The following is a 14,196-nucleotide window of genomic DNA, read 5'->3' on the forward strand; positions in this document are numbered from 1 at the left end:
CCCCGGTGCTGCGCGCGGCGCCTGCGGCTGCCATCTTGTGGGAGGGCAGAGGCGAAGGGCAGAGCGCGGTGGGGACGGCGGCGGCCGAGGTACAGCGGGGCGGCCCGGGCCGCGTCGGGTCCCAGCCCGGAGTCGGGTCCTGTTCCTGCCGGGTGGGAGGGCGGCTCTCCGCAGCGCCGGGGCACTCGCGACCTTCAGCCGCGGCGTCGCTCTTTCCGAGTCCCGGGCGCTGTTTTTCCTTACCCGGCCCGAGGCGAGCGTGGGGTCGCGAGTGTAGCCGGGCAAGGGCACCGGGCTGCTCTGGGAAACAGGACTCGTGTTGTCACGGGGTGCCTTCCCGTCCTCGGAAAGGCGCCTCGGCTCTTGCCCAGGCACGAGAAAAGATGACCTTGGATTCTCAAATCTTTGCCAATAGTGTGTGGCAAATGTTTAAAGGAGTTGTTTCCTTAAGCTTTTAAGTATCGCACAGTCAGCCGAGCAAACGCTTACCTGGTTATAACGCCAGTGATAACGCTGCTGGGTTGGGTTAGGTAAGAGATGGATGAGACTTAGGAGCAGTGTTAGTGGCTGCAGCACCTGCAGTGCAGTTTCGTGTGTCTGCTGCCGGGCCACCGGGGGCTGCAGCATCTGCCGGGCTGGGGAACTGTCGGCTGTGGGGTGCCTTTGGGGAGAGGCAGAAGATAAGCAGCAAGCGTTTGTCCTAAGCATAGCATCCTCTTCGGAAAAATATATTTCTAATCATTAAAAACCCACTTTTATTGTAAAAAGCCCCTTTTTATTGTGCAGTGAATCCTTTATTTCCTTATCTGCTCCCATCACCAGTTTTGTACCTCAAGAGAGAATGCCCTGGGTCTGCCTACTCCTTATTTATATCCACTATTTATCAAATGTCCTGAAAGCAGATTTAGGAGCAGAAAATGGAATTATGAAGCTCAGCGTAGAGATTAGTTTGATTTTCCAAGTGATCCAAGTGACTTTAAATTAACTGTCCTGTACTGTTTGTTAGGACAAGCAGCCATGGCTGGCCATGACTCGGGATCTCAACACCAGTTCACTGGATTTCAGAAGTACTTCAATTCCTATACCATGACAGGCAGGAGGAATGTATGTATTATGTACATTGTTCTGTAGTCTTGTATAATGGTGTTTTCTGAGGCTTAGACTGAAACTAAATTTAATTTTTCTGTTTTCCAGTATGTAATAGCAACGTACACAGGTGTTGCACTCCTTGTCTTGTATTTCAAGTTTAGGCCTAAAAAGCAAACTCCTGCTGTGACAGATAAGTAAAAGGTAGGTGGTTGATGTTCCTCCAGGACCAAAATCCTTCACTGCTAGCTCAGGAAGTGATGACAAGGGACTAATTGCCAATAATACAGTGGAATGAGAAACAGAAACATGGGCACATGGACTTTCTATTTACCATTTTAAACATTAAATAAACTATAGCATCAACTTATTTGGGGGCATTCTGAATGAAGTGGGTTATTAAGGGGAGTGCAGAACGTATGGGATACAGTATTCTTGTTCTTCTGACATGGTAAATGGGACTAGGGATGGGATGCAGGGAGGAAGGAGCAGAAGGATGTTGCAGCAAGATAAGCTTTGCCTACAAATATTTGGTCTGCCTTTGCTGTAAAATAGGAATAACTTGCTTTGTAGGTCATTGAAATAATGACGTAAAGAACTTATTTCGTGACTGTATTAGAATTCCAAGTAGAGATTAATGCAGTCTGTTAAAACCTTTGTTTGAACAGAGTAAACAAGCACCATATGATGGAACTGTGTATGTATTCAAGGCCCATGCAGAAGTGACTGGACTTATATAGCAACAACCAAGTGTTACAACATTTCGGAGTCACTTTCAAATAAAGAATTTTCACCGGAATGGCATCTTGGCAAAACCTATGGGCTGTCCTCATAGCCTGAAGAAAGGGGTGTAAAACAATAAGCTTTAGTGTTGTTGTGTGTTAAGGGGACTTCAGTCACTTCTTCCCAGATGTGCTGAAATCTGGCTCCTCATAGCTAAAATAGTTTGGGCTTTGAGAGGGATGCTCAGTTAACATTGTGCAAGAATTGCTATGTTTGACCTTTCTTCTCTTGGCAGGTTCCTGGCATGTCTGAACCTCCAATCTCTGTCAGTGTAATGCAAGCTGATGACCTGTTGTGGCTAATAAAATATAAATAGTTACTTGTTTTATTGGAAGTACTAAATGATCCAAAAAAGCTCAAGTGTGGTACTTCTCATTTTTCCTCCGTTGTCAAAAATAGTTGCTTGTAGCAGAGATGGAGCATCTGATCAGGTAATTACTATCTTAACTCTGCTGTTGTAACACATCCTAGTGTGTTCTGAGCACCAGGCGGTGACCTAGGAAGGACCTCAGCTGCACAGCCATAACACTGCACAGGGCCTGGAGCTGATCCAAGCATCTCCACAGCTTGCATGGTTTGCAGCCACCTGGGTGTTCCCACTTTTTGCATTCCAAGCTAGTAGCTTACATGGAAACAATGACATCTGCTTCAGTTGTATTTTGCACAGAACCGCTTTGATTTTGATGGAAAACCTCTGAAAATAGGCTGACCCAGTTACAGTATTTGAGCTTTTTCTGTTACTGGCTTTTCTAGTGGAGGGGAGGAGGAAAATGGCTTAGCCTGCTGATATTCAGCTCCCATAACTCTGCACATTCATAAACAGTGACTCACATAGTCCAGTGCTTACTTTTCCTGTCTCTTGTGAAAGGAGGTGCTCTACCACAGTTAAGTGTGTGCAGCCTCCTCCCTGCCCAACACTAAAATCTGTCTATCCGATTCTCCACAGTGTCTTTCTGAGGCTCCTTAACACTTGGTACTTTCCTTAGATGTCACAGTAGTGCTGATGTGGCTTCTGCCAACAGCAGGGGTTGAACCATGCTAAAGCTTGCAAATACCCTTCCCAAACTGAGGGCAGCAGGAGGTAGGAATGATTGCTGGGAAAATTATTTTTACAGGGTCTTGATGCTCTCTCTACTTCATTTTTTCTTAAAGCCATGTTTGTACATGCTGAACAATTTGAGGCTGCTGAACAATTCTGGTCATCTTTTCCTCCTGAGTGTTTGTATAGATGGCTTCAGCTGTATTTAATTCCACCAGTGAAGAATGGTGCCTGTAAGAGTGTAACAATCTTAGCAGCTAGAACCAGTCACCTTCCTTTAAGACTAGATTTACAGAGAATGGCTACTCATCAACTTAAACATTTCTGATTACTTTGTTTCTCTTAGCAGAGTTGTCACAGTTACAAATTGCTCTTGCTGCCATTCCAGCCATTAAGGGAAGTAAATACCTAATTGTAACATATAGACACAAACTATGTGGTTTTAGTATTTATTATATCAAAAGTATAAAACTGTACAAAACACAAAGGCAGAATGTGGCAGTGTTTTCTTTAAGCTGTCAAAAATTGTACTTAAAACTAACTGGTCGTATTGAGAACAAGGAAATTTTTTGTTGAGGTATCATTACACACACAAAAAAATCAAAATAATTAAGATTTACCCTTTTTTGTTTGAAGAAAATGTCTAGGTGTCCCAGTGAATTTTTCACACTTTATTTTGATGTATAATGCCTGTAGTATAGCTTTACTCTTAAGAGTTAGAGCAAGAGAAGAGATGAACGAGGAGGTAGTTCTCCATTTACTTGACCTCAGAAATGACAAGTCTTGTTTTTATTTTCACTAGAGAGCCAGTAGATTGTTCAGGTGTCCAAGTCCTTACTGTGAAATAATAAGGAACACAAAACAGGTTTCTCTGCACAAATCTTGTAAGTGATTAAGAACAAAAACCAACCCAAACCCAAGCTGCACTGGACCTGGCCTTTGGTGGTGGTGGTGTCAGTTCTTCCCAGTGTCCTGCATGTTTTACTCTTATTTAGAAATAAAACACAGCTTTATTGGTAGTCCAGGAGGACTCACTGGGCACAATCTTCTTGTGGATAGCAATTGTCACTCAGCAGACAAGCTTATGCACTTATCCTTTCATGCTGCTATAATGTTTCAATTTCTTGGCTAGTTTTGCCCATTTTTAATGTTAAACCTTATGCAGAAAGGATACAGGTTATTAATGTTCTTTTACCTCTACTACAAAGTAAAGGGTTTAAGTCCACTTTTTTAATAGCAACTATTTCAGTTGTGCATCAGGTACCCTTTTTTTATTTTCTCATACACTAAAGTATGAAAGTAAATAAAGTTCACATTGCGCTTCTGGTTGCTGATGACACTGACAGCACTGGCTACCTTTGAAAACAGTAACAAGATCTGTGTTTCTGACACCTCAAAAGAGCACGAGTTTGAAATCTTTTCAGGACTTAGTACTTGGCTGCATAAAAATGGTGCACGGAGCTTCACGGCAGTTCCCCACAAGCATCGGGCTGTCGCGCCCACTCCGTCAATGCCCTGGTTGTTGCTATGATCTCACTACGCCTGCTGCCCAGCCCAGGCTGTAGTGAATCAAACTACATTCTTCTTTCCTGAAAATGGACAGTTTTGCTTGTGTTTGAGACTGATGAAACATTTGTTAACCATAAATTAAGTGCTTTAAAAAAATCTGAGAACATATGTAGAGGCTGTTAACTTCTCACAAGTTTCAGCAGAGCTCAGTACCACCTCTGGGAAGAGACGGCTCATTTCATATGTACATATCTATGTCACCAAAAGCACCATGAACAGTTCCTTCTTTTACAGCCACGATGTCTTGTCAATCTCCAGCGTTTTCAAACTGCAGATAAATATGAAACAGCAGAACTGAGAAATGCTGCTTGCATTAATTACAGTTTCATACTCCTTGCAATGGACTCATGGGGTCCTTCTGTTGAAGACATTCCCTCTCATCTCACATCCTGAGGTCACTACTGCAATGACTTGGCACAGTCAGTCTCAGCTTCCTGATCTACTGTGAGCTGTAGGCTCCTGCAGCCAGCAGCAGGTTCCTGCGTGTGAAATGGAGATGAATAACAGGGGTTGATTTGGTCATGTACGTGCCCAGTAGCAAGTCCTGTGAGTTTTCAGGCAAGTTTATATGTCCAGTGGCTGTAGTAAAGTCATCAGTTTCTAAATCTTCAAATGCCTTCACAGCATCCCAGAGACGAACTGTGTTATCCATTGAACCTAAAAACAAAACAAAAAAACCCCACATATAAATTTAAAGTATTTTATTAATAAAAAATGGTACATAAAAATGGTTCTGGGGAGCAAGTTAACAGAAATTAAAGCTCAGAAAGCAAAAGACTATAGCAAGCCTCATAGACCATGCTGAATGCACACATAAGTTACCAGTCCTTGCTGCTTTTGCTGAGCGAGTGATTCTACTTTGTCTTTCTCAATTTAAGGAATTAATTATATCATTTCTCTTCAGAATTATGGAATACAATGGACACTTCACTGTTCCTGGTGAATTTTACCTGATGCTAAAATCTCCCCATCCCTACTGAATCTGAGCGCGTAGATAGTGTCAGTGTGCCCCTTCAATTCGCCAACCATCAAACCGTGGCCGATATCCCACAGCAGAACTCTTCCATCTGTTGCTCCAGTAGCCAGGAATCGTCCATTAGGAGAAAATGCCAATGAATGAATTGGTCCCTACAACAGACATAGGGAGGCAGCAAAACAAGTTAATTAAGTCTACTCACATTCAGTCAGTCAAACTGTGTTCAGAACAGAACTGTTTAGAATCTCAGCACAGAACTAAAATCACTTTCACACTGTCAGTGATCTGCCTTTACCTTATGTCCAGTAAATATTCTTACACAATTCCCATTCAAAACATCCCAGAGCCTTATAGTCCTGTCTGCTGAGCCTGTAGCAATATAGTTGGAGTTTGGATGAAATCGGGTACATGTCACATCTGCAAGATGGCCAGCAAAGATCCGTAATGGCTGGTAATGATCTGTTGCCCACAGACTGAAAAGAAAATTCTTTATTAATAAAAGAACCCTAAAGAAGTTCAGTCTCTGTATCTGTTGGAGCAGCTCTAGAAGAAGCCACAAAAATGCTGAGGGCTGAAGTACCTCTGCAATGGGGAAAAGATAACAGTTTATCCTGGAGTTGGCTCTGGGGAGACCTTGTTGAGGCCTTTCAGTACTTTGAAGTAGATTAGAAGAAAGATGGGGACAGACATTTTACCAGGGCCCATTGCAACAGGACAAGGGATAATGATTTTAAACTAAAGGAATGTAGATCTAGTCTAGATATAAGGAAGACATTTTTTACAGTGAGGGTAGTGAAACACCCTACCAGGTGTTGGAGGTTGTCCAGAGAGGTGGGAGATGCCCCATCCCTGGATACATTCAAGGTCAGGTTGGATAGGGCTCTGAGCAGCCTGATCTAGTTTAAGATGTCCCTGCTCATTGCAGGGCTGTTGGACTAGATGACCTTCAAAGGTCTCTTCCAACCCAAACAGTTCCATGAGTCTATGATCTGTTGCACAATGAGGAAAAAAAAAAAAGTAATTGTAGAATTATTTCTTCTGGGTCAATTTATTGAATTGTTTTTTGGAAATATATACTTTTTTGAATGGAGAAATAAAGAATATTCTCGCAAGTTGTTCAACAATTAGAGGAGAATACTTCTATCAGAGGGTCACTTAGGAGGACATCATCTCTTTAGTCATCAGATAACGTAATGTGTGTTGAAAAAAATAGAAAAACCGCATTAAAACATTTGTTCAGTATTTTAACTGAACATAAAATTTATTTTGAGTAATAGAGTAGGCAAGGGTATATTAGCTAATGACTTTCAGGGTTGATCCACCACAAATTGACCCAGAGAAGTAAAAAACACATGCAGTTTCTTACCGAGCCACTCTGTCGTGTCCCCCAGACACAAAGTAATAACCATAGGGAGAGAACTGTGTATCCCAAACTGGATAATTGTGTCCTTTATATCCCACCAAACATGTGAATGTTTGGAGACTCCACAATCTCACAGTGCCATCCTCAGAACAGGACAACAGATAGTTCCTGTCACAGGAGAAAGTATAGCATATAACATATCAAACTCACAAGGGGGCTGTATAAATATTGCATAAACACTGTGAGATGTCCATGATAGAAGTGTCCCCTCAGCAACACCAGTTTGGCACGTCACCCAAAAATCAGCATTTCGGTGCAGTAAGCAACAATAACCAATTCAAGCAGAACCCAGTTCTGGGCCCTTATGCAAAAAAAGAGATGACTTGACATTGATGATTAATTCTGATGGCACTTAATAGTGAGGAGAACGAGGGGAAAAAAAGAAAAAACACACCACAGAGGAGGTCTTTACTCAGGAATTCCAGTTACATGAAAAAATGACTAGTAGACTGCTACACTATATATTTTTTAAAGATCTTCTATTACAACTCTGAACAAAATTTCATGATTCCGTGAAAGAGAATTTATATCATGCTCTCTTTCTCAATTAATAATTACAGACTATATTTGTTCCACACAAAGTTTACTTCTCAGCTGTGTTTCTGTGGTGGCTGTTTCCTGACTAAACACAAGCAAAAGCAAAGCCTGAGACATTTAAACCTCTTTTCCACTGTCCAGACTCCCGTCATTACGCAAAGGTTTAAAATCTCTTATTTTAAAGATACTGTTCCATAGTTTCCGAAAATGAAGTCTCAATAGAATATGAGAAACTTGAAGCGCAATGATGTGCTACTGAGACTTTAAGTTTTGCAACACTCTTAAGTTATATCAGTGCTGCAGTATTTTTCCCCTATATATATCAGTTAGTTAAAACCCAGCTTAAACTACAGTTTGCAAAACTCTAGTTTTGCCATCTAAGTTCTAACTGTCCAAAATGATGCTGGTATTCTCAGCTATAGTTGATTTCAGTAATAGCTGACAGAGCTCAACACCCTGAACCTTATGAGTATTTACACAGTTTCTTACAAGCTGCAAGAGCAGGAACTGCTTTAACCCGGAAAAAGCCACATTAAGAATATTCTCATTGAGTAGCATGCAATTGAAACTGAAGACAAGCAAACTAGTTAGCTTGTAAACTTTTACCTATCAGGACTGAAGCTGGTGCCATAGACAGGTCCACTGTGACCATATAAAATCTTCAACTCACTTGCTGTTTTCTCATCCATGATCCTCTCCAAGACATCATCTGATTCTTTATCAATGAGACTCAGGTCTGCAAGATTTCAAAGTTCATGTATCAGAATAACTGTCAGAAGTTCAATGATAAATGTCAGCATGACATCTCAGTTAAATATCAAGATTAAGAAACATTTCCACAGTCTCCAGCTTCAACCACAACACACTGTTACACAGAATTAAAGCAGGCTGGTTTCCATGAATTTGTGTAGGTGTTTGGCTAAGGACACTCTTTTCCAGCCTTCTCAGAGTTCCTTCCTATCCTTTCCCCCATGATACCTCTAGCCTCTCCCCTAGATCACCTAACCCCGACTGTCTATTACACCCATTAGTTACCATCCAGGTAAGAAGCAAGATGGCTAGTTCCACACTAGTTATGGCTAGTTCCACACTAGTTATGGCTAATTCCACACTAGTTATGGCTAGTTCCAAGCTCTGTGCGCTGATCACATCATAGCAGGTATAAACCACCAGATTTCTCATTCCTTTAAAACTGTTCCTAATGGGGGCATGCAAGATGTAATCATGTATCTGTACACACACTGTTTCTTCAAAGTGAAGCATCTAACCACTGCAGCCAACTCTCCTGCCACAGCTATCTTCCCTGTTCAGGCAGAACACAAATGTCACAAGTTACGTATACTCCTATTAAGTGTTATTGTCTTAATTACCTGCAGCTGTTTTCACACTACGTAGCTTTTTTGGAGTCACAGACCACACTCTGACAGTAGAGTCAGCAAAGCCTCCTACAATCATGCTGGAGTCATCTGTAATATCCACTGCAGTCAGGCCCTACACACAAAATATCCACGTTATATTGTTTGCATCTCTCACGATACACTGCAAATATTACAAAATCCTAACAACTATTTCAAAGGTAATTAGACTCATTTACAAAAATAGAGAGGATTACTGTAAGATAAACATAAACACACACAAATTCTTGCCCCATTAAAAATAAAGCTTTATGTATGAAGTACAGTCAGTAGTGACAAAGAGATTGCTTTCCAGTACTCTAGTGCAAAACATCTACTGTGTTCTGCAGGAAACAATTAGGACAGGAAAAGTGAAAGAAGGAATTATAGCAAAATTCAAGAAAAACCAAGGAACGTGGCAATTTTTTATAGTTTAAGGAGTCTTTGAAGAGAATTTTGAACATTTTGGGACATAAACTTGGCAATGCTTAATCCAAATACTCCAATAACCCTTGCCAACACTGTTACGTCTTTTTTCTTTAGCAGGTGTGATGCTCATAATTTTGATTCTCTTTCCCCTATTTCCCAAACTCTTTTACCAACCTGGTAAGCATTAAGGAAGGTGTAGAAACAGATGGAGGGCAGGCACTCTGGTCCAAGACGCACTCGCCTCGCAGCTTCCTTCATATTCATTACTTTATCCAACTTGTCAGAGTCTTTCAGTTCTGGCAGGGGAATTCTACACAAGAAGCACACATTTGTACAAAGTAAAACCACCTTCCTTGCTATTAATCCAAACAAAGGAAGTGAGAACCTCGCATGCAACCCCATACCTCAGTATTCAAATAAGAAACAAGAATTAGAAAAAATGGAAGACTATTTAGAAGACTAACTGGTAAGAAAGAGAGCCAGCAGCTGTCAGAATTTCAGACAGGTACTGCAACAAGATAAACAATTGAGTATGACCTCAAAAGATTAGTGGGCAACCAAGTGAAGTTTCATCAAGGGAAATCTAGATTGACCTGATGGGCAATGACAGAGGATTGCATGCTAAGGGTTCCATGATCTACCTTAGAAGTTGTACAGCTAAAGCTGTCTACAGCCAAAATAGCCAAAATTATAAAAATGCCATTGAGAGAAGAGCCAGAGATGCAGATTTGGCTTGACAAGACTGGATTGACAAGACTGGACTTAAAGACTTTTCTACACATCATTTCCTCGGTACCTGTTTTGGGGAGGAGCATTAGGGTCCTGTTTTTTACTTTTTGACCCTACATTATCTTTTTTAGGTTTTTTCTTCTTTGGCTTTCCTTCCTCATTTTCTCCTTCTTCATCTTCATCATCCAAAGGCACATCAAACTCTGGTTCTTTCAATAACCCAAAGAAAACCTACAAACCAATTTAAAAAACCACACAAGAAAAAACAGTAAATGCTGTTCTTACTGAAAACTAAAATTTTTAATGGTAACTTTTCAATGTAGTATTCCAAGCAATAGAGCTGTCCCTTTAAAACTGCTCTGTTTAATATTACAGGATATATTACTGCTTAGCTCAAAAGGAATATAGTACATGTTCTTCTGGTTTACCCAGCCAACTGATCTGGACTACTGTAACTTCTCCCACCATCTCTTAGCCCTTGCTTAAAGCAGAATCCTCACCCTACCTCATTGATTTGTATAGTACTGTGGTTCTACACACACAGCTCTTCTAGTAACAACCAGTAGCAAGTCAAAATTACTATCTGTCATACAGAACAGGAAGCCAAATAGTCAGGTGTCCATTTTAAAACTCCAAAGTAATTTATGAGTTAGTTTAAGTTTAGTTCAGTGGGCTGAAAACAAGGTTTTCTCTCAAAAGGGTTCAGCAGTTTCATCCACCTGACATACATCTTGATGTCTCTACTCCTGTCAATACCTGCCTGTACAGTTCCCTTCCTTTGTTCTCTTCATGCTGTCTTTTAAGATCTCAAGTTATGACTGTCAATCTATACAAAGGTATCTCCATGTAAAAACAAGGAGATTTGTAAAAAGTGCAACAATCTTTGTCTCCTACCTTTGCTTTATTAGCCTCTCGTTTTGCCTCCCCAGCCAAGCTTCCAACCATAGCATCTATCTGTTGTTTACTGCGAGGCATTCCATCAAAGATGTCGATGTAAAGATGCTCCTGAACAATGTTCCAGATCTGATTGTTCTGCTTTTCCTGAAGATGCCTCTTCAGGAGTTGGTAAGAGTCACGGGAAATGCGCAGCACAAACTTGCTTGTTCGAAAATCCAGCATGGTCTCGTTACCTTTCATATGCTCTTTTTTGGTTAAACTTGACAACACACGCAGGTCATCCTGGTAATAGCACTCCTGATCCCCATGAAATCTGTTGAAACAATTTAAGATATGATAAATGGTATACTTGTTATAAACTTTTATAAAATAGTTGTGGCAAGGGACATTTTAACTATTTACAGAACCATTTGAAGGGAAACAAAGTTACCTTTTGGACTGAAGTATTTCACAATTGGTCTGATTCCACGAAACAAATTAAATTCTATTTTTTTTCTCAAGTGATAAACCAGTAAAGCATAGCAAAAGTACAGAAAGTTATAGATTAGCCAGAAATTAATTTCTTTAAGCTCATTTGAAGAATTTCAACATACATGCTATAATATCAGCAAATACTTATAGCATTCATTATTTCAGCATCTCAGTGCAATCTTCCAGTGCTAAAAACTGACCCCACAATCTTTCCTTAAAGATGCAGGATCACTTCATTGATACTTTTGCAGCAAGGAGCCCATCAGCACACCATTAACAGGGTGCAAACTCTGCCAATGCACATTTGAATAGTTTGCACATCTTTCTAACAGGAGATTTGAAAAGAATTTAAGAAGTTACTACAACCCATGGCACTGTTACTTCAGATTTCAAATCTCTTCAAGTTTAGAGAAGAAAAATAATATATACCCCTGCATACATACATAAACAAACACAAAGTAATGCAAACTTAGAAATGAAAATTACCTTTCAAAGAAAGACTTTGCCTCACTCTCATGTTGATTGTAAACCAATTCCAAGTACATGTGCACAAAGAGAGGATAAAAGAGCTGAGAGAGTTCTGCCCGATGACAGTCCAGGGAGCACTCGATGAAGTGTTTCAGCCCGCTGTAGTACTCCTCGTACAGCGCCGGGTCCCCTTGCTGGTTGTAGGCCGACAGCACCGCGCTCACGTCCGGCTGGTCCTCCACGACCACCGCCCCGCCCACTGCAAAGGCACCAGCCAACAACAGCAGCTGCTCAGACAGTCGGCAACAGCCAGCAAACAAACAGCGGCCACAGCCCCCGGGTCAGGTGAGCAAAACACGTCTTGTGTGTCTAAACAATGCAGGTGAGAGCACATTAATCCAGCAGACAATTCTCTCCAGCAGTTTTTTGGACCTTCCCTGCCAACAGTTGCCTGTAAGGTAGGCACTTAGTGACTAACTCAGCCAGGATTTTAAGTGTAAAGGAAGAAGCAACTAACATCATCAGAATGAGTTATTTTACTGCTGGGGCTAGAAACTCCTAAACAAGGAGCAGAATGTAAGACATACCCACTATAATTATTTTGCTTCCAGTAAATAAGCAAGTTAAGTACACTAAGTGAGCAATTCACCAAGAACACCACATGACCATCAGAGAGCAGGGACACTTAACACTCCGACAATTCTGTTCTACACAGCAGTTGTTACACACTTCCATTGTTTTGTCTTTTATATAAAAGCAATCATATTTGGTGATGTCAGGAACAAGCTGAATTCATGCTATACACTCATTGGAACTCAGACTAGCAGTTCCTGAAATTCCATTATTCAGTAAAGCTGCCTCACAGAACACTTTGATTAACAACACCTAGAATTGAAATATCCAAAGGACATCTCAAATACTCAGAAACTCGATAAAGAAATGCAGAAAGCCTCATCTACAAATATCCCATGGCTCCTTCACCAAAACGCAGCCTGTACATCAGACCTCTGTTCTCCTCCCTGCGGCCAGACCCGGGACAATCGCCACTAACTACAATGGAAACCTCCTGCTCATGCTCCTCTATCGGTTGTGATGGGACACAAAGACAAGTAGGAGCACTTCTCGCCTCACACTGCTCCCTGCAAATGCGAGACACCCTGTCCTTGGTCCCTTGCTCCAGGAGATCCGGATTTCTCCACGGATTTTATGGGAAAATGAGACATCCAGAGATCTCTCGGAAGGCCGGGGTAGACTCTCGGTGGCACCGAGAACCTGACACCGACCCTTGCGTCCCAGCACAACGGGGAGCCTCCGAGGCTGCGAGCAGCACACGGGCTCCGCGCTTCCCGCGGTTCCCGCCGAGACGAGGGACCGACCCCGCAGTCCCCGCGGGCCTCACCTTTCCCCGGCGGCACGGCGGCAACTGCAGCCACCCCGGGGCTGGAAGTCGCGACAGTGGCGACGTTGCCTCCTATGGCGACGGCGGCAGCGCTGGTGCCCCGGCCGAGCAGCGCCTCGCCGGAGTCCGCGTCGCTGCCGGAGCCCCCCAGGAGCCCGGCGCTGGCGGGGCTGAGGGCGGCGGCACCCAGGTCGTCGCCGAGCAGGCGGGCTTCGCGACGTAGGATCTCCTCGGACTCGCGGAGATTGCTGCGCCGCAGGAACTGCAGTACGGCCACAAGCGTCTGCCGGTCCAACGCCGCCGGGGAGGCGGCCGGGCCCGGCGCCGCGGGCTTCGGGGGTGCCGCATCTCCACCGGCGCCCGCTGCCTCTCCCTCAGCCGCGGCGGCCGGGACGGCGGCGGGAGCGGCGGCGGGAGGCACCGCGGGCGGCGGCGGCGGCGTCCCCGCCTCGGGGTCCGGCTGCACCGCCGCTACCTCTGCCGGCTCCTCATGCAGCGCCGCCATCTTGCGCCGCCTTCCATTCGCCGGCGGCGCGCGGCTGCCGCCAGGCGCGACCGCCTTTGCGACAGTGAGGGCAAAGGAAGGGCACTGCCGCCGCTGACTCCGCAGGCACGCGCGGCTTCGTTTTGCGACGCTGGCGGAAGCGCTTTGTGGCAGCGGGGGCGCGGTGAGGGCCGAGGGGCGGTGTGGGCACTGCGCGGCTCATGGAGCTCCCGGGAGCTGACCGAGGGTGGCCGTGGGACTGTGTGCCCTGTGTGCCCTTAGGCGCCGGGCGCCCAATTAACTTAATTACGGCTGGGCCGCTGAGTTCTCCAGATATTTCTAATACTGCTTCTTTTAATCGTGTCTGTTAAACTGAGTTTCGGTGATACTTGTCGAAAGACTGAGAGAGCTGGGGGTGTTCAGCCTGGAGAAAAAAAGACTCCAGGGAGACCTTATAGCACCTTCCAGTGTCTAAAGGGGCTACAAGAGAGATGGAAGAGGAACTTTGGACA

At 43.5% G+C, this 14,196-nt stretch overlaps 2 protein-coding genes across 3 annotated transcripts; one reads left to right on the forward strand and one right to left on the reverse strand.

The window, feature by feature from the left end:
* ATP5MK (ATP synthase membrane subunit k) lies at positions 1 to 2,229 on the forward strand. Of its 2 annotated transcripts, none has more exons than XM_066190990.1 (4): positions 1 to 89; positions 1,007 to 1,104; positions 1,195 to 1,290; positions 2,105 to 2,229. In XM_066190990.1, the coding sequence occupies exons 2-3, from the start codon at positions 1,018 to 1,020 to the stop codon at positions 1,285 to 1,287; spliced, it is 180 nt and encodes a 59-aa protein (XP_066047087.1). In that variant the 5' UTR covers positions 1 to 89; positions 1,007 to 1,017; the 3' UTR covers positions 1,288 to 1,290; positions 2,105 to 2,229. The 2 variants fall into 2 exon arrangements, with proteins under 2 accessions (XP_066047087.1, XP_066047088.1); XM_066190991.1 differs by having other exon boundaries at positions 1,755 to 2,197.
* A 1,114-nt stretch (positions 2,230 to 3,343) lies between these two features.
* Positions 3,344 to 13,720, reverse strand: TAF5 (TATA-box binding protein associated factor 5). Its single transcript, XM_066190989.1, has 11 exons — positions 13,201 to 13,720; positions 11,820 to 12,060; positions 10,860 to 11,175; positions 10,033 to 10,196; positions 9,411 to 9,546; positions 8,784 to 8,904; positions 8,020 to 8,149; positions 6,820 to 6,984; positions 5,749 to 5,926; positions 5,428 to 5,605; positions 3,344 to 5,134 (listed from the first exon to the last, which is right to left on the reverse strand). The coding sequence occupies exons 1-11, from the start codon at positions 13,703 to 13,705 to the stop codon at positions 4,917 to 4,919; spliced, it is 2,352 nt and encodes a 783-aa protein (XP_066047086.1). The 5' UTR covers positions 13,706 to 13,720; the 3' UTR covers positions 3,344 to 4,916.
* Positions 13,721 to 14,196: the final 476 nt, after the last annotated feature.

This window comes from Chamaea fasciata, unplaced genomic scaffold (genome assembly GCF_029207755.1).
Source record: "Chamaea fasciata isolate MVZ Bird 193981 ecotype frontalis unplaced genomic scaffold, bChaFas1.0.hap1 SCAF_9, whole genome shotgun sequence".
Lineage (NCBI taxonomy): Eukaryota > Metazoa > Chordata > Aves > Passeriformes > Sylviidae > Chamaea > Chamaea fasciata.